Below are 23930 nucleotides of genomic sequence, written 5' to 3' on the forward strand. Positions count from 1 at the left end.
AAAAAAGAGAACTGCTTGGTCTGTGCAGGGGCCAGACCCCAGCTGGCTACAGTGCCTTTTCCCTTAAATAACAATACAGATCTAGATGGTTTAGAGTGTATGCTAAAGCTATATCAAAAAACATACAAACCTGACACCAACACTCCCTGTCACACATTAAGTTTATTGTTTCCCCAGGTTCAGAGACCTCGGATACCCCCTGCTGTCACGGCATACCGTGGCAACTTTGCTTGCTTTGCACTTCCGGGGAATGAGAGTGGCAAAGATTTGGGGTCTTTACCGGATGACTACTGCATGGAGAGGATTAACAAAATAGTAAAGGGAGAGGGTGACAACTGGGTTGAGGACGACACCCAGAGGGCGGACGTCTGGTGGTTATGCGAAGACAAGAGGCTCAGAGCGAGCATCCCAGCCAATTCCCGAGGGGATTGTGCCCTGGTACAGCTGGAAATGCCTCTGCGCTTACTGTTAGAGTCCCCTTGGAAGACGGGTCACCGGAGGAGCAGAAGGGACACCTCTCCTGCGGGGTCTTTTGACCCCCAGATCTGCCTAGATGAGATTGGGGTTCCGCGTGGAGTGCCCAGCGAGTTTAAGGCTAGGAACCGAGTGGCAGCTGGATTTGAGTCTCTTCTCTGGTGGGTGACAGTAAAAAAAAAAAAAAAGAAATGTTGACTGGATTAACTATATATATATATATATATATATATATATATATATATATATATATATATCCAACAAAGGTTTGTAAACTACACCAGGGATGCAGTTAAGAGATTGACAGAGCAATTAGCCCCTACCTCTCTGACGGCATGGCAGAATAGGATGGCATTAGATATGGTCCTAGCAGAAAGAGGAGGGGTCTGTAAAATGTTTGGAAGTATGTGTTGCACCTTTATTTCTAACATTACAGCTCTTGGAGGAACCGTGACTAGAGCCCTCGAAGGATTGAAAGCTTTATCGAATGAATTAGCGGAAAACTCAGGTACTGATGATCCATTCACAAATTGGCTTGAAGGTTGGTTTGGGAAATGGACTGGACTTGCTAAGGTCTGAAAACCCAGTTGTGGAACTGACCTGCAGTGAAGTAATAAATTGAGGAAGCAAATATAGATATCAGAGGAGGGAATGATAAGAAATATTTAAAGAATTACAAGTGATATCAACATTTGCCTTGTTCCTTATATGCTTTTTTCTAGCTAAAATGGCGCTGACTTATTGTTTATGCAATCTGCTTAGTTCCGACCAACACCTACAACAATATTTAAAGAACTAGCAAAAGTTTACCATATTAGGCCATATTGTGAAAGGGCACTGTTTTTGACAATAAAGCTGACGATGCACCATAAGTCACCAGTGTGCCTTAGCCAATGGTAGCTTGCCAAATACTGTTATAAAATGACATGTGTAAAGGGTTCCTGTATGACTCTGCATGGAGCTCCTTGCTGTGGGAGTTCATCCCTATGTATATACATTTGTAATAAATCTGTCTTCTAATCAACATGACCGGAGTTGACTGATCAGTGAGAGAATGGAATTTTACCAACAGTAACCCCAGTGCTAGGATGAATGGCATGTAATATTGTTGGAATACATAGGTGGATAAGGTGGCTGCAGTGACGTCATAAAGTCTTCTCACACGCGTATCATCCCTAAGCAGGACATCCTCAGCGATAATGGAGGCCCGTATGTCTATCCTTTATATAGTAAGCTACCTATGTAATTGTACCTATACACTCCTCCTCCTAAGGAGTGCGCCGTCCAATCAGCTTCAAACGTCCGGAGGTTAAGTGTTCACTTCCTATTCATTCCGTCCGTTGGTATAGCAACCTCGGCATACCAGGAGGGACAGGGCACTGGGGGCAGACCAGAGGGACAGGGCACTGGAGGCAGATCAGAGGGACATGGCACTGGGGCAGACCAGGAGGGACAGGGCCCTGGGGCAGACCAGAGGGACAGGGCCCTGGGGCAGAACAGAGGGATAGGGCACTGGGGGCAGACCAGAGGGACAGGGCACTGGGGGCAGACCAGAGGGACAGGGCACTGGGGGCAGACCAGAGGGACAGGGCACTGGGGCAGATCAGAGGGACATGGACTTTTTTACTTCTGCAAATTCTGCTCTCCCTCTTCCTATGTACAAGCCTCCTCCTCCCTGTGTGTGGCTCAGCGCTTGCATGTCCCCACTTCCAACTTTCATTCAGTCTGGCAGTGAGGAGAGGAGCTGCAGCACAGCAGGGGGAGTACAGTCCAGCGCTGCGTTCCACACACCCACATAGCCATTGACACCACACAGCACAAATTGAGACCAATCTGCTCACACTGCACTGCTCTGGCTGAACTGCTGGAGATTTTAATAGGGCACAAGGAGAAGAAAACTGCACAAACTGGAAGGCTGCCACTCTCTTGTCAGGGCAACTCTTGGTGAGCGCTGCACTGCCTACCTGGAACACCCGGAGTGGTGATTATCACAGTCCTCCGGCTTACTCATTCCTTCCTGCTCTCTGCTCTCCAGCTACATCGGCCTGAGCGGGAAGCCAAGCTCAGAGAGGTAATACTGTCAGTTCCCATGGCTTGATGAGAATTGTAGGGAGAGCACCTGTGTACTGCTCTGCTTGTGTGTGGCTCACCAGACTACTTTTCCTGGGGACGCACCTTTCCTCCTCGGCCGCCAATCGCAGCAGGGCACTACGTGTAGGTACAGATTGGACTATTGGTCATGCAGCCCTGTCATCACTCACCCCCAGCTTAAATCCACTTGCCAAATGTGAGCGGGCCAGTGGAAATTTTGAGGGCTGCTCTAATGTGTCTGAAAGTGTGGGAATGTGGCCCATTCTTGGCAATTTTCCCCAATTACAGTAATTTTAAATATATCTCTGTTGCTAAATTTTCTTTTCCTCCTGACTCATTATTCATCTGACTGCTGCCTGTCTAGATCTCTGGCTTTTTTTTTTCACTTCGCCTTTGTCTTTGTTTTGGTACCTGCTCAATCCCTGTACTAACCCTGTATGTAACCCTGGACTTACCGACTGCTAGTGGCTCAAAGGATTACTCTAGCAGCCTTTCCTCTCTATCTGATCTGATCATCACCCATAAATATCTGTCTGACATCACCCTAATGCTGTGTCAGGAATACGTCAGCTGTTAAAATACATGCACATGGCCAAAAATGTGTGTACAAGTCCACCATGGACATAGACACCAAGTGAGTTATTAGGCTGGGTTCGCACTGGTACCACACGACTGTTGTACGACTGTCATCCTACTTTGCCCTGCAGCCTCGGTCCATTTGACTTGAATGAACAAGATAAGATTTTGCTCCGATTTTGAGATAGTACGACTTGCCTTTTGACCAATCAAAACAATCCCAGTGTGACATAAATTCCTTTTACTGCTGCTGTAATCACCATGTCGGATGTCACAAGTCGGATGGTTAGGACGAGGATCCTACTTTGATTTGACTTCAATGATATTTAATGGGCTGAAGTAGGACCAAAGTCGGACCAAAGTAGTGCAGGAACCTTTTTCAAAGTTGGACTGTCTTGTGTCCCACCAGTTAAGATGGCTCTCATAGGGAATCATTGATTTACACACGTCATGCGTCATATGCTCCCGAAGTCGGAGCGTATGTCATACCAGTGCGTTTTTTTCCACACCTTTTTTTTTTAGGTGAATGGGTAGGGGTGCAATGTACCTGATTCTCATTTACATGGGGGGCGGGATCTGGGAGCCCTCTTGTTAAAGGGGGCTTCCAGATTCCGGTAAGTCCCCCACCCGCAGACCCTGACAACCAACAGCCAGGGTTGTCGGGAAGAGGCCCTTGTCCTCATCAACATGGGGACAAGGTGCTTTGGGGCATAAGGCCCCCCTTCCCCAAAGCACCCCCCCCATATTAAGGGCATGCAGCCTGGTACGGTTCAGGAGGGGGGGCGCTCGCTCGTCCCAACCCCCTTTCCTGACCTGCCGGGCTACGTACTCGGATAAGGGTCTGGTATGGATTTTGGGAGGGGAGGGGGGGGGTTTGGCGGGGGGGTTCCCCTTAAAATCCATACCAGACTGAAAGGCCTGGGACAGGGTTATCTCTCCCACAGAGTCATTGTGTTCTCCTGATGAGAGCAGACTATTGCTAGCGGCTATAGCAGCTGCTTGCAATAATCGTATGTAAAATCCAGAAGGCTGGTTGTACCCAAGTTGATAGATCGCTCGACTTTTCTTTGTCTGTCATTGATTGCTGAATACCTCCATTACCGAATTCAGCCTGGACTTCTGACCAAGATTTTGCTCACTGGCTTTGTACCTCGTTGCAGTGGCAAAACTTTCAGGGTCGCAGCAGTCGCACTTGTGACTGCGCCCTGGTGTTCTGCCGCTGGGGGGGGCAAGACCCGGCATCTCCAGGCGACGATCGGCAGCTCTATGGTGGCCACGGGATCTCCCTGGGGCTAGTAGTTCTCCTCCCGAGTTTATACAGTGGAGAGGTGAGGGGGCTCTGACCGGGCATGTATCAGTTTCACTCTTCAGTGTACAAGTGAGTCGCTCTGCTTGTACACTCTTGCTGATACATGCTCGGGGCAGAGGCCTCTCCCTTCTACACTGTATACACTCGGGAGAACTACTAGCCCCAGGGAGATCGCGCGGTCCACGGGCACCATAGAGCTGCCGATCCCCCCCTCCCACCTCATCCCAGGTGGGGGGTAAGTAGAGAAGCTCTCTGGAGACCCTGATGTAAGGAGGGGCTCTCTGGGGACCCTAATGTAAGGGGGGGCTTTCTGGGGACCCTGATGTAAGGGGGGGCTCTCTGGGGACCCGGATGTAAGGGGGGGCTCTCCAGGGACCCGGATGTAAGGGGGGGCTCTCCAGGGACCCGGATGTAAGGGAGGTTCTCTGGGGACCCTGATGTAAGGGGAGGCTCTCTGGGGACCCGGATGTAAGGGGGGGCTCTCCAGGGACCCGGATGTAAGGGGGGGCTCTCCAGGGACCCGGATGTAAGGGAGGTTCTCTGGGGACCCTGATGTAAGGGGAGGCTCTCTGGGGACCCAGAGAACCCCCCTTACATCAGGGTCCCCAGAGAGCGGCACAGTGGTGTAGTGGGTAGCACTCTCACCTAGCAGTAAAAAGGGTCGCTGGTTTGAATCCCAACCACGACACTACCTGCCTGGAGTTTGCATGTTCTCCCTGTGGTTTCCTCCGGGTACTCCGGTTTCCTCCCACAATCCAAAGACATGCTGGTAGGTTAATTGGCTTCTGTCCAAAATTGGCCCTAGTATATGAATGTGAGTTGGGGACCTTGGATTGTGGGCTCCTTGAGGGTAGGGACCGATGTGAGTGTGCGATGTATGTGTGGAGCGATGCGTAAATTGACGGCGCTATATGGGTACCTTAAATAAATAATAATATAGATGAGCATCTTAATGAGACACAATGTACAGGGATAGGGACAATTGTAGACACGCACCCATACTCAGGTTGAACTGGATGGACTGGTGTCTTTATTCAACCTTACTAACTATGTAACTATGTAACTATGACCCTGATGTAAGGGGACGCTCTCTTGGGAACCTGATGTAAAGGGAGGCTCTCTGAGGACCCTGATGTAAGGGGGGCTCTCTGGGGACCCTGATGTAATGGGGGGCTCTCTGGGGACCCTGTAGTGAGGAGGGGCTCTCTGGGGACCCTGATGTAAGGGGGGGCTCTCTGGGGACCCTGATGTAAGGGGAGGCTCTCTGGGGACCCTGATGCAATGAGGGGGGATCTACACTTAGATATGTAACGATATATATATATATATATATATATATATATATATATATATGCGTACAGACTATCGGAATTTCCCACAACCAAACCTTGGATTTGGCTCAAACTTGTCTTGCATACACAAGTTGTCGGAAATTCCGATCACCAAGAACGTGCTGACGTACAACACGTACGACGCTGCGCAATAAGAGGGAAGTTCAATAGCCAGTGAGCCACCCTTTGGGCTCCTTCTGCTAATCTCGTGTTAGTAGAAGTTTGGTGAGAGACGATTCACGCTTTTCAGCCTCGTGCTTTTCAGTTTGTTACTGCTCTTCAGTTTGTGCTTGTGGGTCCGTATCTGTTTTTCAGTGCGTGTAGTCAGTTCATATCTGTTTTTCAGCGCGTTCTTGTCCGCTCGTTTCTGATTTTCAGCTCGCTCTTCTCAGGCCTTTCTAATTTTCAGTTCGTTCTGTTAGTTCGTTCTGACTGCCGACCGTTTTCAAGCCATGTTGCAGCTACGTACTCGTCATAGAGTTCATGCTATGCAGGGGCTTGGTGTTGGGGTTCTTACTTTGACCCAAGCCCAGTCCATGAACAGGGGGAGGAGGAGTTCACGGACAAAGAATTGGTTGCTCCAGCGTGACCAATTCTCGCACATGCCTTTTGTTGCGGGAGATCCAGGAGAATAATCCTGATGATTTCAGGAATTATCTCCGGATGACGGACCCCGTTTTTCACTGTCTGTTGGCTTTGCTGTCCCCTTATATTACGAAGCAGGACACCTGCATGTGGCAAGCCATGACTCCGGAACAAAGGCTAGTCACCACCTTGCGGTACTTGGCGATGGGGAGAAGTCTGCAGAACATCAAGTTCTCCACAGGCATCGCCCCCCCCCAGGCTCTGGGGATCATTATTCCAGAGACCAATTTGTACAGTGTGTATTCATATTTTTGTATTATGACACTTCTTACCTGTCCAGTGGGCTGCCAATAGTGTAAGGGTTACCTGTCTAAAACATCCCCCCCCCTAAAATTTTTACAATGGGCCATCAGAGGGGGTGAGGAATCTAATAAGTGGACCTTATACTTTTGTCTTTAAATACTCATAATCAGTAATCTTTTATCTGTCTCCTAGGTTCTACAATGGGCTTTTCTTTTTGGCCATTTTCTTCAATAGTGCAAATGTAATTTATTTGATACATGAGGTGACAATCTCTTCTTCAGCTAACAATTCAGCTAACTATTATGTTGTGGGTCTGCTACACACACACATTGTTTTTGTTGTTAATGTATGTAATGCATTAATGATAAAAATATTCATCTTTTATCACCATGAATTCATTTTTTTGAGTCCCTAAAATGGCCTGATTGGTGCCAATTTTAGAGCACTGTGGGAGTTATTTACTAAAGGCAAATCCACTTTGCACTACAAGTGCACTTGAAAGTGCACTGAAACTGCACTGAAAGTGCACTTGTAGTGCAAAGTGGATTTGCCTTTAGTAAATACCCCCATTGTCACTGTAAACTCCAACAACTTACTCCAAAAACTGGTATTGAGCATTGAAATAAGAAGCCACACATTGTTGAGTATAAAACATTTTACTCTGTGCTTATTCACATGTGTGTTAGAAAAGGATTTTTGAACAAACCAACATCTTTGGTGTATAACATTTTTATGGTTGACATTAAAAATAGCCTTTTTTTGGTTAAACAAGCGTGTTTAAAACCATAATAACATACACAATTCAGGAACTTACAAAGTTCAACTTTGAAAAATTGAAGGCAATATCAGACATGAGTATGTCCAAACTGTGTTGATCTTGCCTACATCAGATGGGGTGATGTCACCCCTGTAAAAGCCACATTTTGAAGATGCACACAAATTGGGAGGCAAAATGTGGATTTTCCTTCTGATCCCATGCCTAATGGCAACATGTGCTAACTCCCATCATGGGGGATCAATGGACGTGTTTCGGGGGGTGCAACCCCTTCCTCTCACTTACTTGAGTTGTGAGGAAGGGGTTGCACCCACAAAACGCGTACATTGATATCCTGTGATGGCAGATAGCACATGTTGACACACTGTGTGCATCTTCAAAATTTGGCTTTTATAATACTTTAAGACTTGATTTACAATAAAAAATTCCAAAACGGTACAATTTTTGTGTGTTTTAGATTCTGCCTAAAACATCAATGATGTTCTTCATTTTTTTGTTGAACATCATTGATGTTTTCCTTTATTTTTTCTAAATCACGATTGCACACCATGATCTCCCCGATGAGGACGTGTGAACTTGCACTGGTGAAATGAGTTTCTGCTTCCACAACATCCACATCACCTAAAATAAAAAAAACACACCATGTATTATAAATATGGAGGCATACATCTATTACCTGAAGCTGTGGTCTCAGAAAACTGACCTGCTGTGGTCAGGTTGTGGCGTGGGGATTTCCCCTTCTTTAGGAGGTTGGGGGTCGCTGGTGTCCTCAGATGTCCCGAGTCTTTTCTCCCCTATGTGAATAAAAAAAAGGTATACTTAGCACACAGATATTTGAGGCAAGAAATAGTAATATGAAACATTGCTTGGAAGTGTCGTACAATTGTCTGTTTTGGCAGAGTTCCAAGCTGAAGACATGATTTTTTTCCCTTTCTTCAAGCTGGAATACTTTTTGGTAAATTTCCCACATGGAGACACCCCTAGTATCCACTGGAGCACCTGTGTGGGACACCCTAAAAAGGGTGTTCTGTTATCCCACACTCGTGCTCCTGCGTTCAGATGTGTAAACAGCTGCTGAGTGTCCTCTCCTTACACTGAATCAAGTTTGCATTTCATTCTAGTTACAAACAACAAACTTCTTTTAATACAAATAGGCCTGAACAAATGTAGTTAACCTGCATCTGCCAAAAACATTGTATTAGTGGGCGAACAAACAATGTTTACTACGAACGATTACTGTGCCCACAAACCTGAATCTTGCCATTTTAAACGCCATTTTAATGTCTACGTTCTACGTTCTAAAATATTTACAATATTTACTATATATATACATATATTTTGATATATTGACTTTGAATCACTTTTTCACCATTTAAATAATTGGTTTATCAAACTTCACTATTTACTTCACATATCCAGCGCTGCACTCTTTATATTTTAGTTTTTGTTTTTTGTGCCCTTATATCGGGGTTATAGTGCACAGCAGCAGGAATCTTTTTTATCTATTCATTAATTTTTATGCACCTAGCGCAATTTCTTTTTCTTTAACTTTTGAAATGTAGTTAACCTGCATCTGCCAAAAACATTGTATTAGTGGGCGAACAAACAATGTTTACTACGAACGATTACTGTGCCCACAAACCTGAATCTTGCCATTTTAAACGCCATTTTAAACTGTACAGCAGTAAAGAAAAGCACATGGAGCAGCACAAACGTAATAATAATAGTAGGAACACACAACAAAATACTTACTTTTTTGCAGCACTCTCTTGATTCTTCTGTACTGATCATGCTCCCTCAACTTGAGGTCTGACCATCATTTCCTCAATTGCTCCTTGGATCGTCGTACCCCAAAATTCTTCTTCAGACTTTTTACAACTTTAGTCATGATTTTGGCCTTTTTCATATTTGGGTTTCTGTACGTTCCATATTTCCCGTCATAGTCGGCCCTCTTCAAGATGTCCATCATCTCAACAAAGGACATATTTGAGGCCTTAAATCTCCTGGATCGGGACGTTTGTGGCTCCGGGCTTTCCTCGTCGTTGCTGCTACTCTCATGCACCTGCTCTGCCTCCGCCATGTGCTCTCCCACTGCGCCGAATGAGAAGGCGTGGGAAATATACTAGAAAGAAGGTCAGGGGCAGGTGGAGTTTCACTCATGCGCAGTGTATATAAAGCGTAACACGCTTGTGTCGTACGTACGATCTGTGAACGGAGGATGACGTAGCGGAAGCGCCGATCGTGCTAACGAAGGTACAATAAACTTGGGGCATCAGTGGTTAGTGGCCTATGGAAAATGGGAAAAAAAACCCTGGCGGGGCTTTAATGCAACCAATAGTGTAATATAATATAATTCAAAGTGGATGGATGGTCAAGGATAATTTTTATTAGTACAAAAAATATTAAATAATAAATTCTGACATTAAAAAGTCAGGACATGAACTGGAGTACAAAATAGATAAAAAGCAATACCCATGGCATGGGGCAATGTGTAACAAAATAAAACCACAGGCAACAAGGCTATAGTGACACAAAGTTTAAATTTGTAGAATCCTGACACGTTTCGACCCCAGTGGGTCTTCTTCAGAGGATAGATGTATAACAGCTGTAAGGATGTAAACATGCATCAAAGAAATCTTTTCAAGTAAAACAGAACAGGAAATTCTTTTTATCTATATATACATGAACAAATCCATATATTGTATCATTACCAGTCACGTTGATCTTAATGATTATAAACAGCCATGGTGTAAGGGAGTTGCCTGGCGGTGCTTTTGTGTAAACTATATATATATATATATATATATATATATATATATATATATATATATATATATATGCTACAGTCAACAGAGGTTGTTTTGTACTTGACACTTAGAAGTTTCATTATCCAATCACAGTTTGTTAATAACCCCCATGGACTTTCCCTCTCTCTCCCTTCTTTCCCTCTCCTAGGTATAGATACCTTTTGGCTATCATTTTGAGGCTGGCCGTGCCTTCCCCTTGGGGGCAGGACCATGTCACGCATGACTTACTGGCAGGGTGGGGAGACGCAAGGGCCCTGCGTCTCCCCAGACGCCCACCAGGTGGCAGCACCTGGATTGGGCACCATCCTCTTTCCTGCCAGCGGCATTCCGGATCTCTTCCGGACGCCGTGCTCACACGCGTGCAACGTAGTGCGCGTGACGTCACGGCACCTGCGCACTTGCGGCGGAAGTGACGGTGGATCCGGGAGGATTACTCCTCCGGAACGCCTGGGGGGGGTCACCCAGTGAGTGCCACTATGCGCTGCTCTCTTCCCCCATTGGAGGAACAGATAAGGGAGGGGACAATGCCTGCACCTGAGACATTTCCAGGCAATCAGCGTTATTATAAATTACTCTGGCGGCAGGGGAGGCTTAGTGATACTGCCTGGTCTCGCCGGATGTTCATGTGCTGTAGCTCTACATATTGATTGGTAAGAACACATATACTCCCTAACCATCCCCTCTGATGTGTGGTCCACATCATGTTCATCTCATCCTTTTTACCTGCATTAATCAACTTCTGACCTTTATACACTTATAACCTTTCAGAATTTCGGGTACTCCGATTCGATTCATTGTGATTTACATTTAAGGTAATTTGTTGTTTCCACCATGTGTCACTCACTCTTTATTTCTCACGTTTTTTGTGGCATCGTTTTGTTTTGTTTTGATTTTTGGGTTTGCCTCTTTCTTGGTTCACTCCAACATGAGTTCACTTGTGTTTTTCACTTCCTTCTTTCCCTTCCCCCTCCCCCCGGCCTGTGGCCGGGCTTCCTTCACACATGATGATTCCTTGGCACCTCACTACCAAGCACACACAATAACCGTTATTACCTCTTAGGATGTTTATGTTTAGAATGGGAGCCAGTTCATACATATATACACACATATTGTTCGTTGTCCATGTCTTTGTTTGTTACCCTTGTCGCACTGCCTTTTCTGAGTGTTTTTCCTGCTCACTTATTTCTCCAGTCACTCATTATTCCTCACGTTTTCTTTTCTCCTTCTTTTCTCCACTTTTTTGCCTTTCCTTCACTCCCCTTTTCCTTTCTGTCCTTCCTGTTCTTCCTTTCCCCGTCCTTCCCCCCTTTCCCTTTTTTTTTTTTCTCTCCCTTCCCTCCCCCTTCTTTCCTCATGTATCTTTTCCCTCTTTTTATTCACTTTGTTCTTTGTGTGTAACATTTATGGACCCGCTCTCAACCCATACTGGTCAACAATTTAAAAGCCATTGTAATATGCCACTTCCCCTCATTGTTTTCTTTGAGGGAAAAACTCCTTGCTCGAACTTTTAATTATAATTTCAATTTTAATTTAGTATTTTGTTACCTCATCGCAGGTGCAGTGTATGCCCCTCCTCCTAGTCTTGGGGGTTATTTAATGTGTGATCCTGATTTAATGTGTGATGCGTACTTGATACCTGCATCCCATGAGACCGGCCTACCATTTGGGAAATGAAGGATATATGAGAGGGCAACTCCCTTACACCATGGATGTTTATAATCATTAAGATCAACGTGACTGTTAATGATACAATATATGGATTTGTTCAAGTATATATAGATAAAAAGAACCTGTTCTGTTTTACTTGAAAAGATTTATTTGATGCATGTTTACATCCTTACAGCTGTTATACATCTATCCTCTGAAGAAGACCCACTGGGGTCGAAACGCATCAGGATTCTACAAATTTAAACTTTGTGCCACTATATCCTTGTTGCCTGTGGTTTTATTTTGTTACACATTGCCCCATGCCATGGGTATTGCTTTTTATCTATTTTGTAACCAGTTCATGTCCTGACTTTTTAATGTCAGAATTTATTATTTAATATTTTTTGTACTAATAAAAATTATCCTTGACCATCCATCCACTTTGAATTGTATTATATTACACTATTGGCTGCATTAAAGCCCCGCCAGGGTTTTTTTTTCTGTTTTCCATTTGCATCTTTTGGGGTGCGCAGCCCTTTCGTCTGTACTCCTTTGAGTGTCCCCTTTTCTGTCGGTTAGTGGCCTATACTGCTTAGAGATTGAGGCCTATATTGGGATAAGATTAGGAGAGTTTAGCCTGACATTAGGGTTTGTCTTGTGTTGTGTCTTGCAGATAAAATGGATAGATTCAACGATCACGACTCTCTCCCTAGCTTCATTGATAAATACAGAGAGCTGCCCTGTCTGTGGCAGGTGAAACACCCATTTTATAATGATAAAATAAAGAGGAAGGCAGCGCTGGATCAATTGCTGGAATTGGTGAAGCCGGTGATTCCCACGGCAACCATCCCCTATTTGAAGTGCAAAATTGGTGGCCTGAGGAGCACATATAATAGGGAGCTCAAGAAGGTCCAGGATTCCATGAGATCAGGAGCAGCAGCAGATGATGTTTATGTCTCCAGGCTGTGGTACTACGAGAAACTGCAGTTTTTGTCAGACCAGACTGAAATCAAGCCATCACTCTGAACCCTTCCTTCCACTCTTCCTTCCACACTTCCTTCCACCTCAGATGAGGCTTCCGACGTACAACCTGGGCCTTCCACCCAGGTAGAAGTGGAGGAGCCCAGCTTGAGCCAGCTATAGCATTGTTCAACATATTTCTTGTCACAAAATGAATGATGTTAACTAGATGCTATTATTGATCACTAATTTCTGATTTAACAAAGTGGTTTACATATCAATAGACATATCAATAGATTTTTGTCCCAAAAATGTTTGGGACAAGAATGAAAAATGCTGGGGTCAGAAGGATAGTCTTTTCTATTTGTTAACATTCAATTTGCAACAGTCATGAGCTCAAAATTGTGTGTGATTGATGACCAAAAAACTAAAACTATGTACCATTTTCATACACAGGAAAGTCTCAGCCAGGAGGATGCCGTGGAAAGTGGCAGCCAAGAGGTGGCGGGGGAAAGTGGCAGCCAGGAGGTGGTGGGGGAAAGTGGCAGCCAGGAGGTGGTGGGGGAAAGTGGCAGCCAGGAGGTGGAGGGGGTAAGTGGCAGCCAGAAAAAAACACTAATAAAAAAACATTAATAAAAAAAAACGGGAGATCTTGATAAAAAAAAAGGAGATCACTATAAAAAAAATTCAAAACATTATTCTGGAGATCTGGCGAAAAAAAATTATTCAGGAGATCACAAGAAATAATTAAGAAATCAGTTTGTCAAAACTCTGTGTGAATATCAGCAGCAAAACAACTTCATTATTCTTGCATTATAAAGAAGAAGAGAATGCGCTGCATTAAAAGATTTAAAAATTTGCAGCGTGACGAATGTGCTATCTCCATTATGACCGCTAGTTTTACCAGTCCGAGCACTTCCATCTCATACTTTATTCAGAGCATGCGTGGAATTTGGTGCGTCGGAATTGTCTACACACGCTCGGAATTTACGAGAACGGATTTTGTCGGAAAATTTGAGATCCAGCTCTCAAACATGTGTTGTCGGAAATTCCGATAGCAAATGTCCGATGGATCCTATACATGGTCGGAATTTCCGACAACAAGAACATTTGTTGTCAGAAATATCCGATCGTGTGTACGCGGCATATGACTATGTCATAGTTGCCAACATTGTAAAAAACTGTATATTTTTAATTTCTTATAAAGTCTTATAATTCAGGGGTGGGGCATGCGTTTGTAGGCGTGACATAGCGAAAAAAAAAAAAATCGGGAAAAAACAAATTTCCTGTACATTTCCCGGGAAACGATAAAATTGGGAAAAGGGTCTAAATCCCGGGAAATTCGGGACAGTTGGCAAGTATGCTTTCTTTACTTCACTGCTATAGGCTATAGCCCGATATCTTTTGTAGACCTAGCAACGCCCCTGGTGGGGGCCCTTCATGGTTTCTTGCACCGGGGCCCTGAAAATACTAGTTACACCACTGCCTCATTGCCTGCACAGTGCTGATCTCTGCATGTTCCTGGCCTTGGTTCTGCCTATCTGTTACTGACTCAAATCTGTGCTGTACTTCTATAAATCTGATAGCAGTGCTCCTGAGTTCTAGTCACCAGATCTTGCACCTTGACACTTGTGCCATTCTATTGCCCATTCACTCGCTGTCTTAGTTTTCAAGGGTGCTCAGAAGGGAATTGTGCAAAAGGCCACCTTTGTCACCTCAGCTCCTCATACAGGTAGATGACACACTACAAAGCTATTTGGGTCAGGTTATAACAATTTAATGAGTTTCAGCTTCTTTTATAGAGTTAAAAGATCTCTCGGGGACTAGTTTTAAATGACTTGAGAAAACAAACTGGGAACAAAAGATCAGTTTGTGCCAGTTCCTCCTTATGTCCTTTTAATTTGTACATTGGCTACTCTGTATAAAAGTTTTCTGGTACTCAGACAGCCCATATGCTAGCAGTGACTTGTTAAACAGGTTTTGCATCTTTGTCAGGATTAATATAATAATATTGCAATAATATTGGCAGTGCACTAAGATGACATATCTATCAAACACCTTGTACACCAGTGCAGACTGACAGCTTGGTAGCCATTTGGAGATTGCAGCTGTTTGGTGTTTGCATTCTGCCTTTTCTGTTAGTAGTAGTAGTAGTGCTTGTTCTCTACTCAAAGTGGGTTGGATGCATCTACATAGACTCTCCAGATATGTCAGATTTGGCCATTACTGTGGATGGGGTAGGTTTATACCTGTGATTTTGTCCTTTTTATTCATTTTCCCCTAGTTAAGGTTGGAAAAGCTAGCATGAGATATTGTCCAAAGCAACCAATCAGATGGTAGTTTTAACAAGTGATCCTATACGTTCACTCTCATCAGACTATTTGCTATGAACAGCTCCTCTGACCTCAATAAAAAAGAAAAACATACAGCTCACCTTCTACTGCACTTCCTCTACCCTCTCATAGCTCACAGCACAGACATTCATCCTCTTATAGAACATGATTGCACAATGCCAAAACTTATTTTATTAGGAGCTACAACTAAGACCCTAGCAAGCTGAAACGTCTTAGCAGGTTGTCCTGTATGTTTCTATGCTGATCTAATAAAATAAGTTTTGGATGAGTCGATGGATGCTGGATACTCTCGTTATAACAAAACATGTATTAGATGCATGACATCACTCTTACCTTCTTCAGTCCTACAAATGCATATTCCATGTCTGTGCGTAGATTGAACTCATCTTCATACCTAGGGAAGACAGATGGTATATTAAGAGATATACAGGCTAGTTGCCCTATGGTGATATATTGGTGGTCTAGGGATTCATTACATTTTGGGCTATATAAAGTAGTATGTAAGACTGGCAAACTTTCTGTTGGAAAGGTGTTGTAGCTATTCCTGCTGGACCCTGATGAAGTGGGGATGTCCTGGATAATGTAATGATATCAGCACCATGTCAGCTGTTATGGCTTATTTTACTGAAAGGTTCTGCTGCAGCCTCTGTTCTGAGACACCTGGCGTCCTTTAGTACATTCTCATTATTATTATACAGGATTTATATAGCGCCAACAGTTTATGCAGCTTTTTACAACATGAGGGCAGACAGCACAGTTACAATACAATTCAATACATGGAGCATAATTGCTCTTAGTACTTTTATAAAGAGAGAACTGACCATCTGACTTTTTAAACAGCTTTTTAACAAACAGCTTTTAAACAAATTTTCTGGTTGTCTATTTTTCCCTACTGTGCAGATATGTAAAAACATCTACCTTGGCTTTTTATCGAATACTTGCCCAACAATTTTACTTGGTGTGCACTGAATAGTGGATGTGCATTTAATACTGTATGAGAGGAGAATCTATATTTTTTTGCATGTTGTTGGAAAGCTGCTTCCAAATAGAACATTCAAAAGTCCTTTTGATGGAACCATTCATATCCAAGAAACTAAAATGGAATTATATTAAATGCTGGCAAGCAAGCTATTATTGATTTAGCGACTCTTTTGCAATAAAAGCACCAAAAGCAATGTTCTTCTGCATGTACACTGAGCCGAAGATGTCAAACCCAGAAGACGACCAGGTGAAGATGGAAGTGTTAGCAAGGGGGCTCATGTTGTTAGAAGAGGAAAGTATAGCAGAGTTTAGCTCCACTATAATTTGTTGTTATCTTGCATGTTCGTTATAAAAAAATCAAGGCGACCTTAAAGGGCAGGTTCCAGCCTCTCTTCCGGGAGCCTGCCAAACTCTATGGGAGGCTGGCAGTTGATGTTCCTGGACAGGGCTGGATAGTGCACTGAGCAGTATGTAAGTTTATGGCAATATGCACCAGGGCTGTTTACCTTGAATTCAGGTAGCCTTGTCAGTGTTCATGTGGCTTTAGGGTGGTTAGACAGTTATTTGTGAACCACTTTTACCCAGCAAACAACAAAGCTGGGCCTATACTAGCAACATTTAATTTGAACACTCATACAGAATTTCTGAACCGTCAGAGCATTCAATTTTGCTCTCGTTGGGTCAACTAAATTCATTAGCTAACTCAATTTTGTGTTTAGAACATGCATCTTACAATATGTATGATTTAATTTGTCTGAGAAAATGTTTCCATTCTGCTCCTTTGAATTTTCTTGACATTACAGTCAAAAGCAATCATTGATTTAACCCCACTATCTATTAGGAAATTGAGCAAAGATTCTGAAAACAAAAAAAAAATTAAAAATTTGTACGAGCATGTGGCTGGCTTTATGGTACCTATACATTTTTAGCTAGTTTGGGGGAGGTTCTCCGTCTATAGAAATCCCTGGAGACAAAGTTGGCTAACTGTTTCCAGGGCATCAATCAAATGGACAGGTTGTAAAGCTGGGCTGAAAACACTGCTACCTTAAGACCCCATTCACACAGGGGCAACACGACTTGCCGGTCGCCTCAGCGAGGCGACCTGCAAATGAATGGCCGGGCGACTTGCAAAACGACTTCTGCATAGAAGTCTATGCAAGTCGCCCCAAGTCGCCCCCGAAGTCGTACAGGAACCTTTTTCTAAGTCGGAGCGACTGGCGTCGCTCCCCTTAGAACGGCTCCATAGTACAGAACGGGAGGCGACTTGTCAGGCGACTAGGTCGCCTGACAAGTCGTCCCTGTGTGAATGGGGTCTAAGCAGGAGTGCAGGTTTAAAAGGGGTAAAGTTGCTGCATAAACCCCTTATGTAAAAGTGTCAGTACCTTTTGTAGACCATTACTGAACTATGCAATACAATACTTATTTCTGGTTTTACATGCACAGCATGGGAGCCAAGTGAAAGCACTGTGGATTTGAAGCACAGAAATGAGCATGAAGTTTGAATACATATTTATATTGTTTCTTCTAGCTACTCCAGGTTCCTACAGTCTAAAAAACATACTGGTTGGATATGATGTGACTGTCTTCGAGCCAGAATGACTCTAGAGCGTATGTATGTTTTTCTTTGTATGACTAGCAGGGGCATTAGGTTGTAAACTCTTGTAAGGAGGGGTCTGATGGGACTGGTTTCTACACTCTTGGACCTGATACAATGCAATTTTGTTAATCTGCTGACATTACTCCAGCGTTCCACCCGAAAAGACAAGGATACAAATATCTACATACCAATGAATGTTTCTCAAGGTACCAGGTCATTCTTATGACAAGGACTAACGCCCAAAACGCATAGGCTGTTTTACAGCTATGTAGATATTTACTTAATCGAGAAATACTATGTTGGATGTCATCCTGAGTGCCGACCATACCTTTCCTTACTCTGGTACGTTGGATATGTCAGCAGCCTCAAGGTCTGAGCACTGGGCGAGGTTTTATGTGGAAAGGTTTGAGCGCCTATACACCTGTCTTCCTTGGATGCTTATGACAATGGTTTTTCAAGATTTTTCTGTTAGTTTCATGATGGGCTAAATCCTGTGCATTAGTAAAATTATGCAGGATCAGGTCCAAAAGCACAGGATTTGTATGCTTTCTATGGTAGGCTGTTTTCATCTCTGAAATTGGATTTGGGCACCTGAGGGACCACTTCTTGAGTCAGAAAGCAGTCAAATAAATCCCATGTGCCATGCTAGTGAACATACATAACATGCCATCTCCAGAAGTAGTGCCAATTGGTTACATTCTCTATAAGGAAGCATGAATAGTTCTATGTTCATTCTAAAGCAATGGTATAATTATCATCATTATACAAATTAGTGAAAAAATTAAAAGTTAGCACTCTTATTTATAGAGTGAGTAACACAGATGTTTATAAATACATGATATGATTATGACTATTATGTTAATAATGGAAATTTAGATTAAAATAATATTTAATTCAGGACTTAATATTTATTTCAAAACCAGTTCCTCCCATTACTTTGGTATTTTCAGATAGAAGATTCACCAGTTAGAAGTTATATATAACTAATACACTGTGAATCACCTAAATAAGTATAATTATAACAGAATAAATATTAACACACTTTCTAATTACGAGCAATACTCACCCTAAACACTGCAATTACACATATCAATCAACATTTTACTTTGGAACAAAGCCAAAGCCATACTTGCCTTCCTTACTAAGTTTCATCCAACAATCAGCTACTTTAGGTATCAGAAGCACTAGGCCACATTACCTGTAGCTGTAAAGTTGTTTCTGGAGTTCATTAAAATGAGCTTCATATTGTTTATTATTGATGTGCTCATCAGTGTAAGGGTCCTTTCACACGGGCTTGTCCACTTGTTTAGCGGGGGATCGATCCGCTGATCCCCGCTGAGCAGGAGGATAACAGCTCCACTCACTGTGCCGAGACAGGCCTGTCAGAGTCCCACTCTCCTCAATGGGGAGATCAGATGAAAACAGACCGCCTGTCCGTTTTCTTCTGATACGCCAGACAGATGGCAAATAGGGTCACCAGCAGCGTGATTTCCGCCCGGATCCACCAATCATTCGGAAGACAGGCAGAATGGTGATCTGCCTATGTAAACAAGGCAGATCACCGTTCTGTGACAAGGGAATGCAGGGATCAGGTCTTCCTGCTAAGCAGGAACATAGATCTCTGCCTTCCCACAGTGAAAACACTCCCCACACAGTTAGAAAGCACTCACAGGGAACACAATAAACCCTTTGATTGCCCTCGATGTTAACCCTTTCCCTGCCAGTGTTATTAGTACAGCAACAGTGCATATTTTTTTTAGCACTGATCGCTGTATTATTGTCACTGGTCCCCAAAAAGTGTCAAAAGTGTCAGTTAGGTGTCTGATTTGTCGCAGTCCCGCTATAAGTCGCTGATCGCAGCCATTACTAGTAAAAAAATTTAAATAAATAAAAATTCTAAAAACAATATACCATAGCTTGTAGATGCTATAACTTTTGCACAAAACAATCAATATACGCTTACTGGGAAATTTTTATACCAAAAATATGTAGCAGATTACATATTGGCCTAAATTAATGAAGACATTTGATTTATTAAATTTTTTTATTGGGTGTGTTTTATAGCAGAAAGTAAAAAATACTTTTTTTTTTCAAAATTGTCAGTTTTTTTTGTTTATAAATAAAAAACGCAGAGGTGATCAAATACCACCAAAAGAAAGCTCTTTTTGTGGGGAAAAAAAAGGACATACATATTATTTGGGTACAGCGTTGCACTTGTTGGATAAAGTAACGCAGAACCGTATCGCAAAAAATGGCCTGGTCATGAAGGGGGATAAACCTTCCGAAACTGAAGTGGTTAAGCATGGATACATACAGAATGCCAAGGTATGTTTCTAAACTGTGAAAGCCAATGTAGCATTGGGAACCATCTTCAACATTACCAAGCAATTTTACTACTAGCTTTAGTATCTTATTGTGATAAAATTCAATGCATCCAGATATAGAGACCTTTTGAAATGATCTCTAAGCAGAACTGCTGCCTCTATGCTCTGTAACTTTCCTCTCATGCTTCATTATGTGTGGCTAAAGCTGTAGAGAGGCTGGTGGTGGAAGACATTGGTGTACATCGTCACAACCTAAGGTTTAGGGGCCAATAAGGACAGTGGTAACTTTGGCATTCAGTATGTATTGCAACCAGGTGCTTAAAATTTTAAAGCATAATTTTTAAGGAAACTATACATAAACTCACTTTTTTTCTTTATAATGTTATATCTGGAGAGAGTGTGTAAGGGATAAAACACCTGCCAGTTTTTTTTTTTTTTTTTATCTGTGCTCCTATTAGGGACTCACCCTCTGTACTTTTCCTGTTTACAGTTATTATTGCAAGTGAAAAAAAGCACATTTTTTGATTGTCATCAGAACAGTATTAGATTGGAAATATTCCAATGGAGATGCTAGTTCTGGGGCTCCTAATGACAACCAGGGATTCCCTCACTCTGGAGGGATTTCCTCTCGCTTTCTGTTTTGGCTATGGCACAGGAAGAGAAGGAAAATCTCAATGAGACACCGATGGCAAAAGAAAAAAAAAAAAACTTACTCTATACAGAATGTCAAAACCTGCATATTTGCTAAAAGCTACTTTAGAGAAGTGCATATTTTTCAAAAACATACTCTGGAGAATAAAATAGTTGCAATTGCATTTTTTTTTTGTGCCATATGATATTTGCACAGGTGTTTTTTAAATTCATATTTTCGGGAAAAAAATCACTAAAATTAATCAAATTCAAATACACACAATATTATACAAATTTTTTTGCAATTTTGTTTTTTTCCCACAATAGAGCTTTCTTTTGGTGGTATTTGATCACCTCTGCGGTTTTTATTTTTTGCGCTATAAACAAAAAAAGAGCGACAATTTTGAAAATAAAGCAATTTTTTTTTACTTTTTGCTATAATAAATATCCCCAAAAAATATATTAAAAAAACAAATTTCTTTCTCAGTTTAGGCCGATATGTATTTTTCCACATATTTTTGTAAAAAAAAAAAAAAAAAAAAAAATCGCAATAAGCGTGTATTGATTGGTTTGCGCAAAAGTTATAGCATCTACAAAATAGGGGATAGATTTATTACATTTTTTTTTTATCGTGACTGCGACATGGCAGACACATCGGACACTTTTGACACTATTTTGGGACCATTGTCATTTATACAGTGATCAGTGCTATAAACATGCAGTGATTACTGTATAAATGATACTGGCAGGGAAGGGGTTAAACACTAGGGGGCGATCAAGGGGTTGTGTGTCCTAGGGAGTGATTCTAATTGTGGGGGGGATGGGCTACCACTGACATGACAGTGATCACTGCTCCCGATGACAGGGAGCAGTAGATCTCTGTCATGTCACTAGGCAGAACGGGGAAATGCCTTGTTTACATAGGCATCTCCCATTCTGCCTCTCCGTGACACGATTGCGGGACACCGGCGGACATCCAATCCATGGGACCCGCGGGCACACAATGCAGGGCACGGAGTACGCGGCAGGCCCGCGTGCCCGCAATGCAGCGTCTTAAAGGTGGACGTACCTGTACGCCCATTTGCGCAGCCTTGCCACTGTGCTGACGTATATCTTTGTGCACTGGTCGGCAAGCGGTTAAGGAGAAATCAGGGGTCTGTTAGATCTTCAATGTCTTCCTAGTCCTCCATTGCAGCTAATCATGCACAGATTGTGCTTGATTAACTGCCACCCCAGCTACAGTAGCCAGGGAATGAAAACTCTGAACTCGGAAGTGATATAATGCCTGTCACTTTTGGGTTCATTAGTTGCAGAGGGGGTCCATTCCCTGACTTTCTCCTGCTCTCAAAGTTTAAGCAATATACAGCGGTCCTGAGCTTCCTGGAGAAATGGGAAAGCCCAGGAATTTGGAACCACCATGGGCACCTTCAGAGCCCCGAGAAATTATCACTTTTTTCTGAAAGCCATCAGTTTGCTTTAACTTCTTGCATACCAAGACATTATTGATGTGCCAAGTCCACAGCTGTAAATATAATACAGTTGGAGCATTATATCTGAAACACAAAACCCCTAGTTTTCAGATTCTGTATATATACATACATCTATAGTCTGAATTGTTTTGCTTTTATGTGTCTTTATATAGTAAGCCTAGATAATATGTTTGTACCTGTTGTCATCTTTTTCCACCTTTATGTGTGGCTGGCTGCTTCATGCAAAGTGCAAAATTGTAGCAAAAATTCACAATCTTTTTATATAACAAAAAGCTGTCTAGACTGGGAGTGATCTCTCCATACCCTACAGAAACTGTGTTTATTCGGACATGAAATGTTTCAATAAGTACTGGGTAAACACCGCTGTGTGTCTTAGGATAGAATTCCTTTGTGTGTCTGTGTGCTTTGTGTATGTTTCAATAACAATTTCTGTGTGTATATGTCAAGAAAAGAACATATGATAAAATCTGTGAAGTAGATTTATCAATCACACAACAAAAAGTTTTCTATAGGATATGAATAAGCCTATAGTTTAAATAAATGTGACCCTTAAACCTTTATTATTATGGTATGGTTTCACTATAGAATAGCTGAATGTTGCAGTCAGACAATCTAATCTGATTATTAGCCTGTATTCATACCTAAGCAGAGTCTATTCCTGGTGGTTTTAATGTGTTTTACAAGCTTTATGCAAACATTTTGCACACATATCAAGCTTTAGGAGATTGTTTCTTGAGCTTGGCAGGGGGAAGAATTCTCAAGGCACTGAAACATACACAAAATGCATGAAAATGAGCATGTAGTGCATTTTTAGATGAGCTCCCTTCAAAGTCTATGTGGCTGAAAATGTCTGATTATGCTAAAGAAATAGCTCATCTACTATAATGCCCCGTACACACGGTCGGACACTGATTGGACATTCCGAAAACAAAATCCATGGATTTTTTCCGAAGGATGTTGGCTCAAACTTGTCTTGCATACACACGGTCGCACAAAGTTGTCGTAAAATCCGATCGTTCTGAACGCGGTGACGTAAAACACGTACGTCAGGACTATAAATGGGGCAGTAGCCAATAGCTTTCGTCTCTTAATTTATTCTGAGCATGCGTGGCACTTTGTGCGTTGGATTTGTGTACACACGATCGGAATTTCCGACAACGGATTTTGTTGTCGGAAAATTTTATAGCAAGCTCTCAAACTTTGTGTGTCGGAAAATCCGATGGAAAATGTGTGATGGAGCCTACACACGGTCGGAATTTCCGACAACAAGGTCCTATCACACATTTTCCGTCAGAAAATCCGACCGTGTGTACAGTGCATAAGTGTACAGTGTACAAGCAACTGAGTTTTAAAATGTGAACAGACACAATTAAATGTTCAGTGTTTTCAGGTGTAGGGAAACAAGCTACAACATGCTCAGATGTGAATAGGGGCCTTGAGGAGAAGTACAGCCAAAGCTCATTTGGCTGTACTTCTTCTATGGATCACAGGAGTACAGTCCATTCTGCACTGTGACTCCTGTGATGCCCGCTGTCAGCTGCTGCCAAAGTGCCGGTCCAGGCTCAGGCGAGATCGCGACAATGAAGTCGAGATCCCCCCACCAGTGGCGGCTGGTGCTCAAAAAATTTTTGGTGCGCAAAAAAACTGAAAAATACTGAAAAAAAACCCCATCAATTGTAGCTGTTGTGCCCATCAA

At 42.6% G+C, this 23930-nt stretch overlaps 1 protein-coding gene across 2 annotated transcripts in view; it reads right to left on the reverse strand.

The window, feature by feature from the left end:
• The window catches only part of LOC141127245 (keratin, type II cytoskeletal 80-like), a 94074-nt gene that overhangs the window by 59637 nt on the left and 10507 nt on the right, over positions 1-23930 (reverse strand). For both annotated transcript variants that reach the window (XM_073613516.1, XM_073613517.1), the window contains exon 3: positions 15546-15606. In XM_073613516.1, the coding sequence (XP_073469617.1) occupies positions 15546-15606 (61 nt within the window). The remainder of the gene's footprint in view (positions 1-15545; positions 15607-23930) is intronic.

Source organism: Aquarana catesbeiana, linkage group LG02 (genome assembly GCF_042186555.1).
Source record: "Aquarana catesbeiana isolate 2022-GZ linkage group LG02, ASM4218655v1, whole genome shotgun sequence".
Classification (NCBI taxonomy): domain Eukaryota; kingdom Metazoa; phylum Chordata; class Amphibia; order Anura; family Ranidae; genus Aquarana; species Aquarana catesbeiana.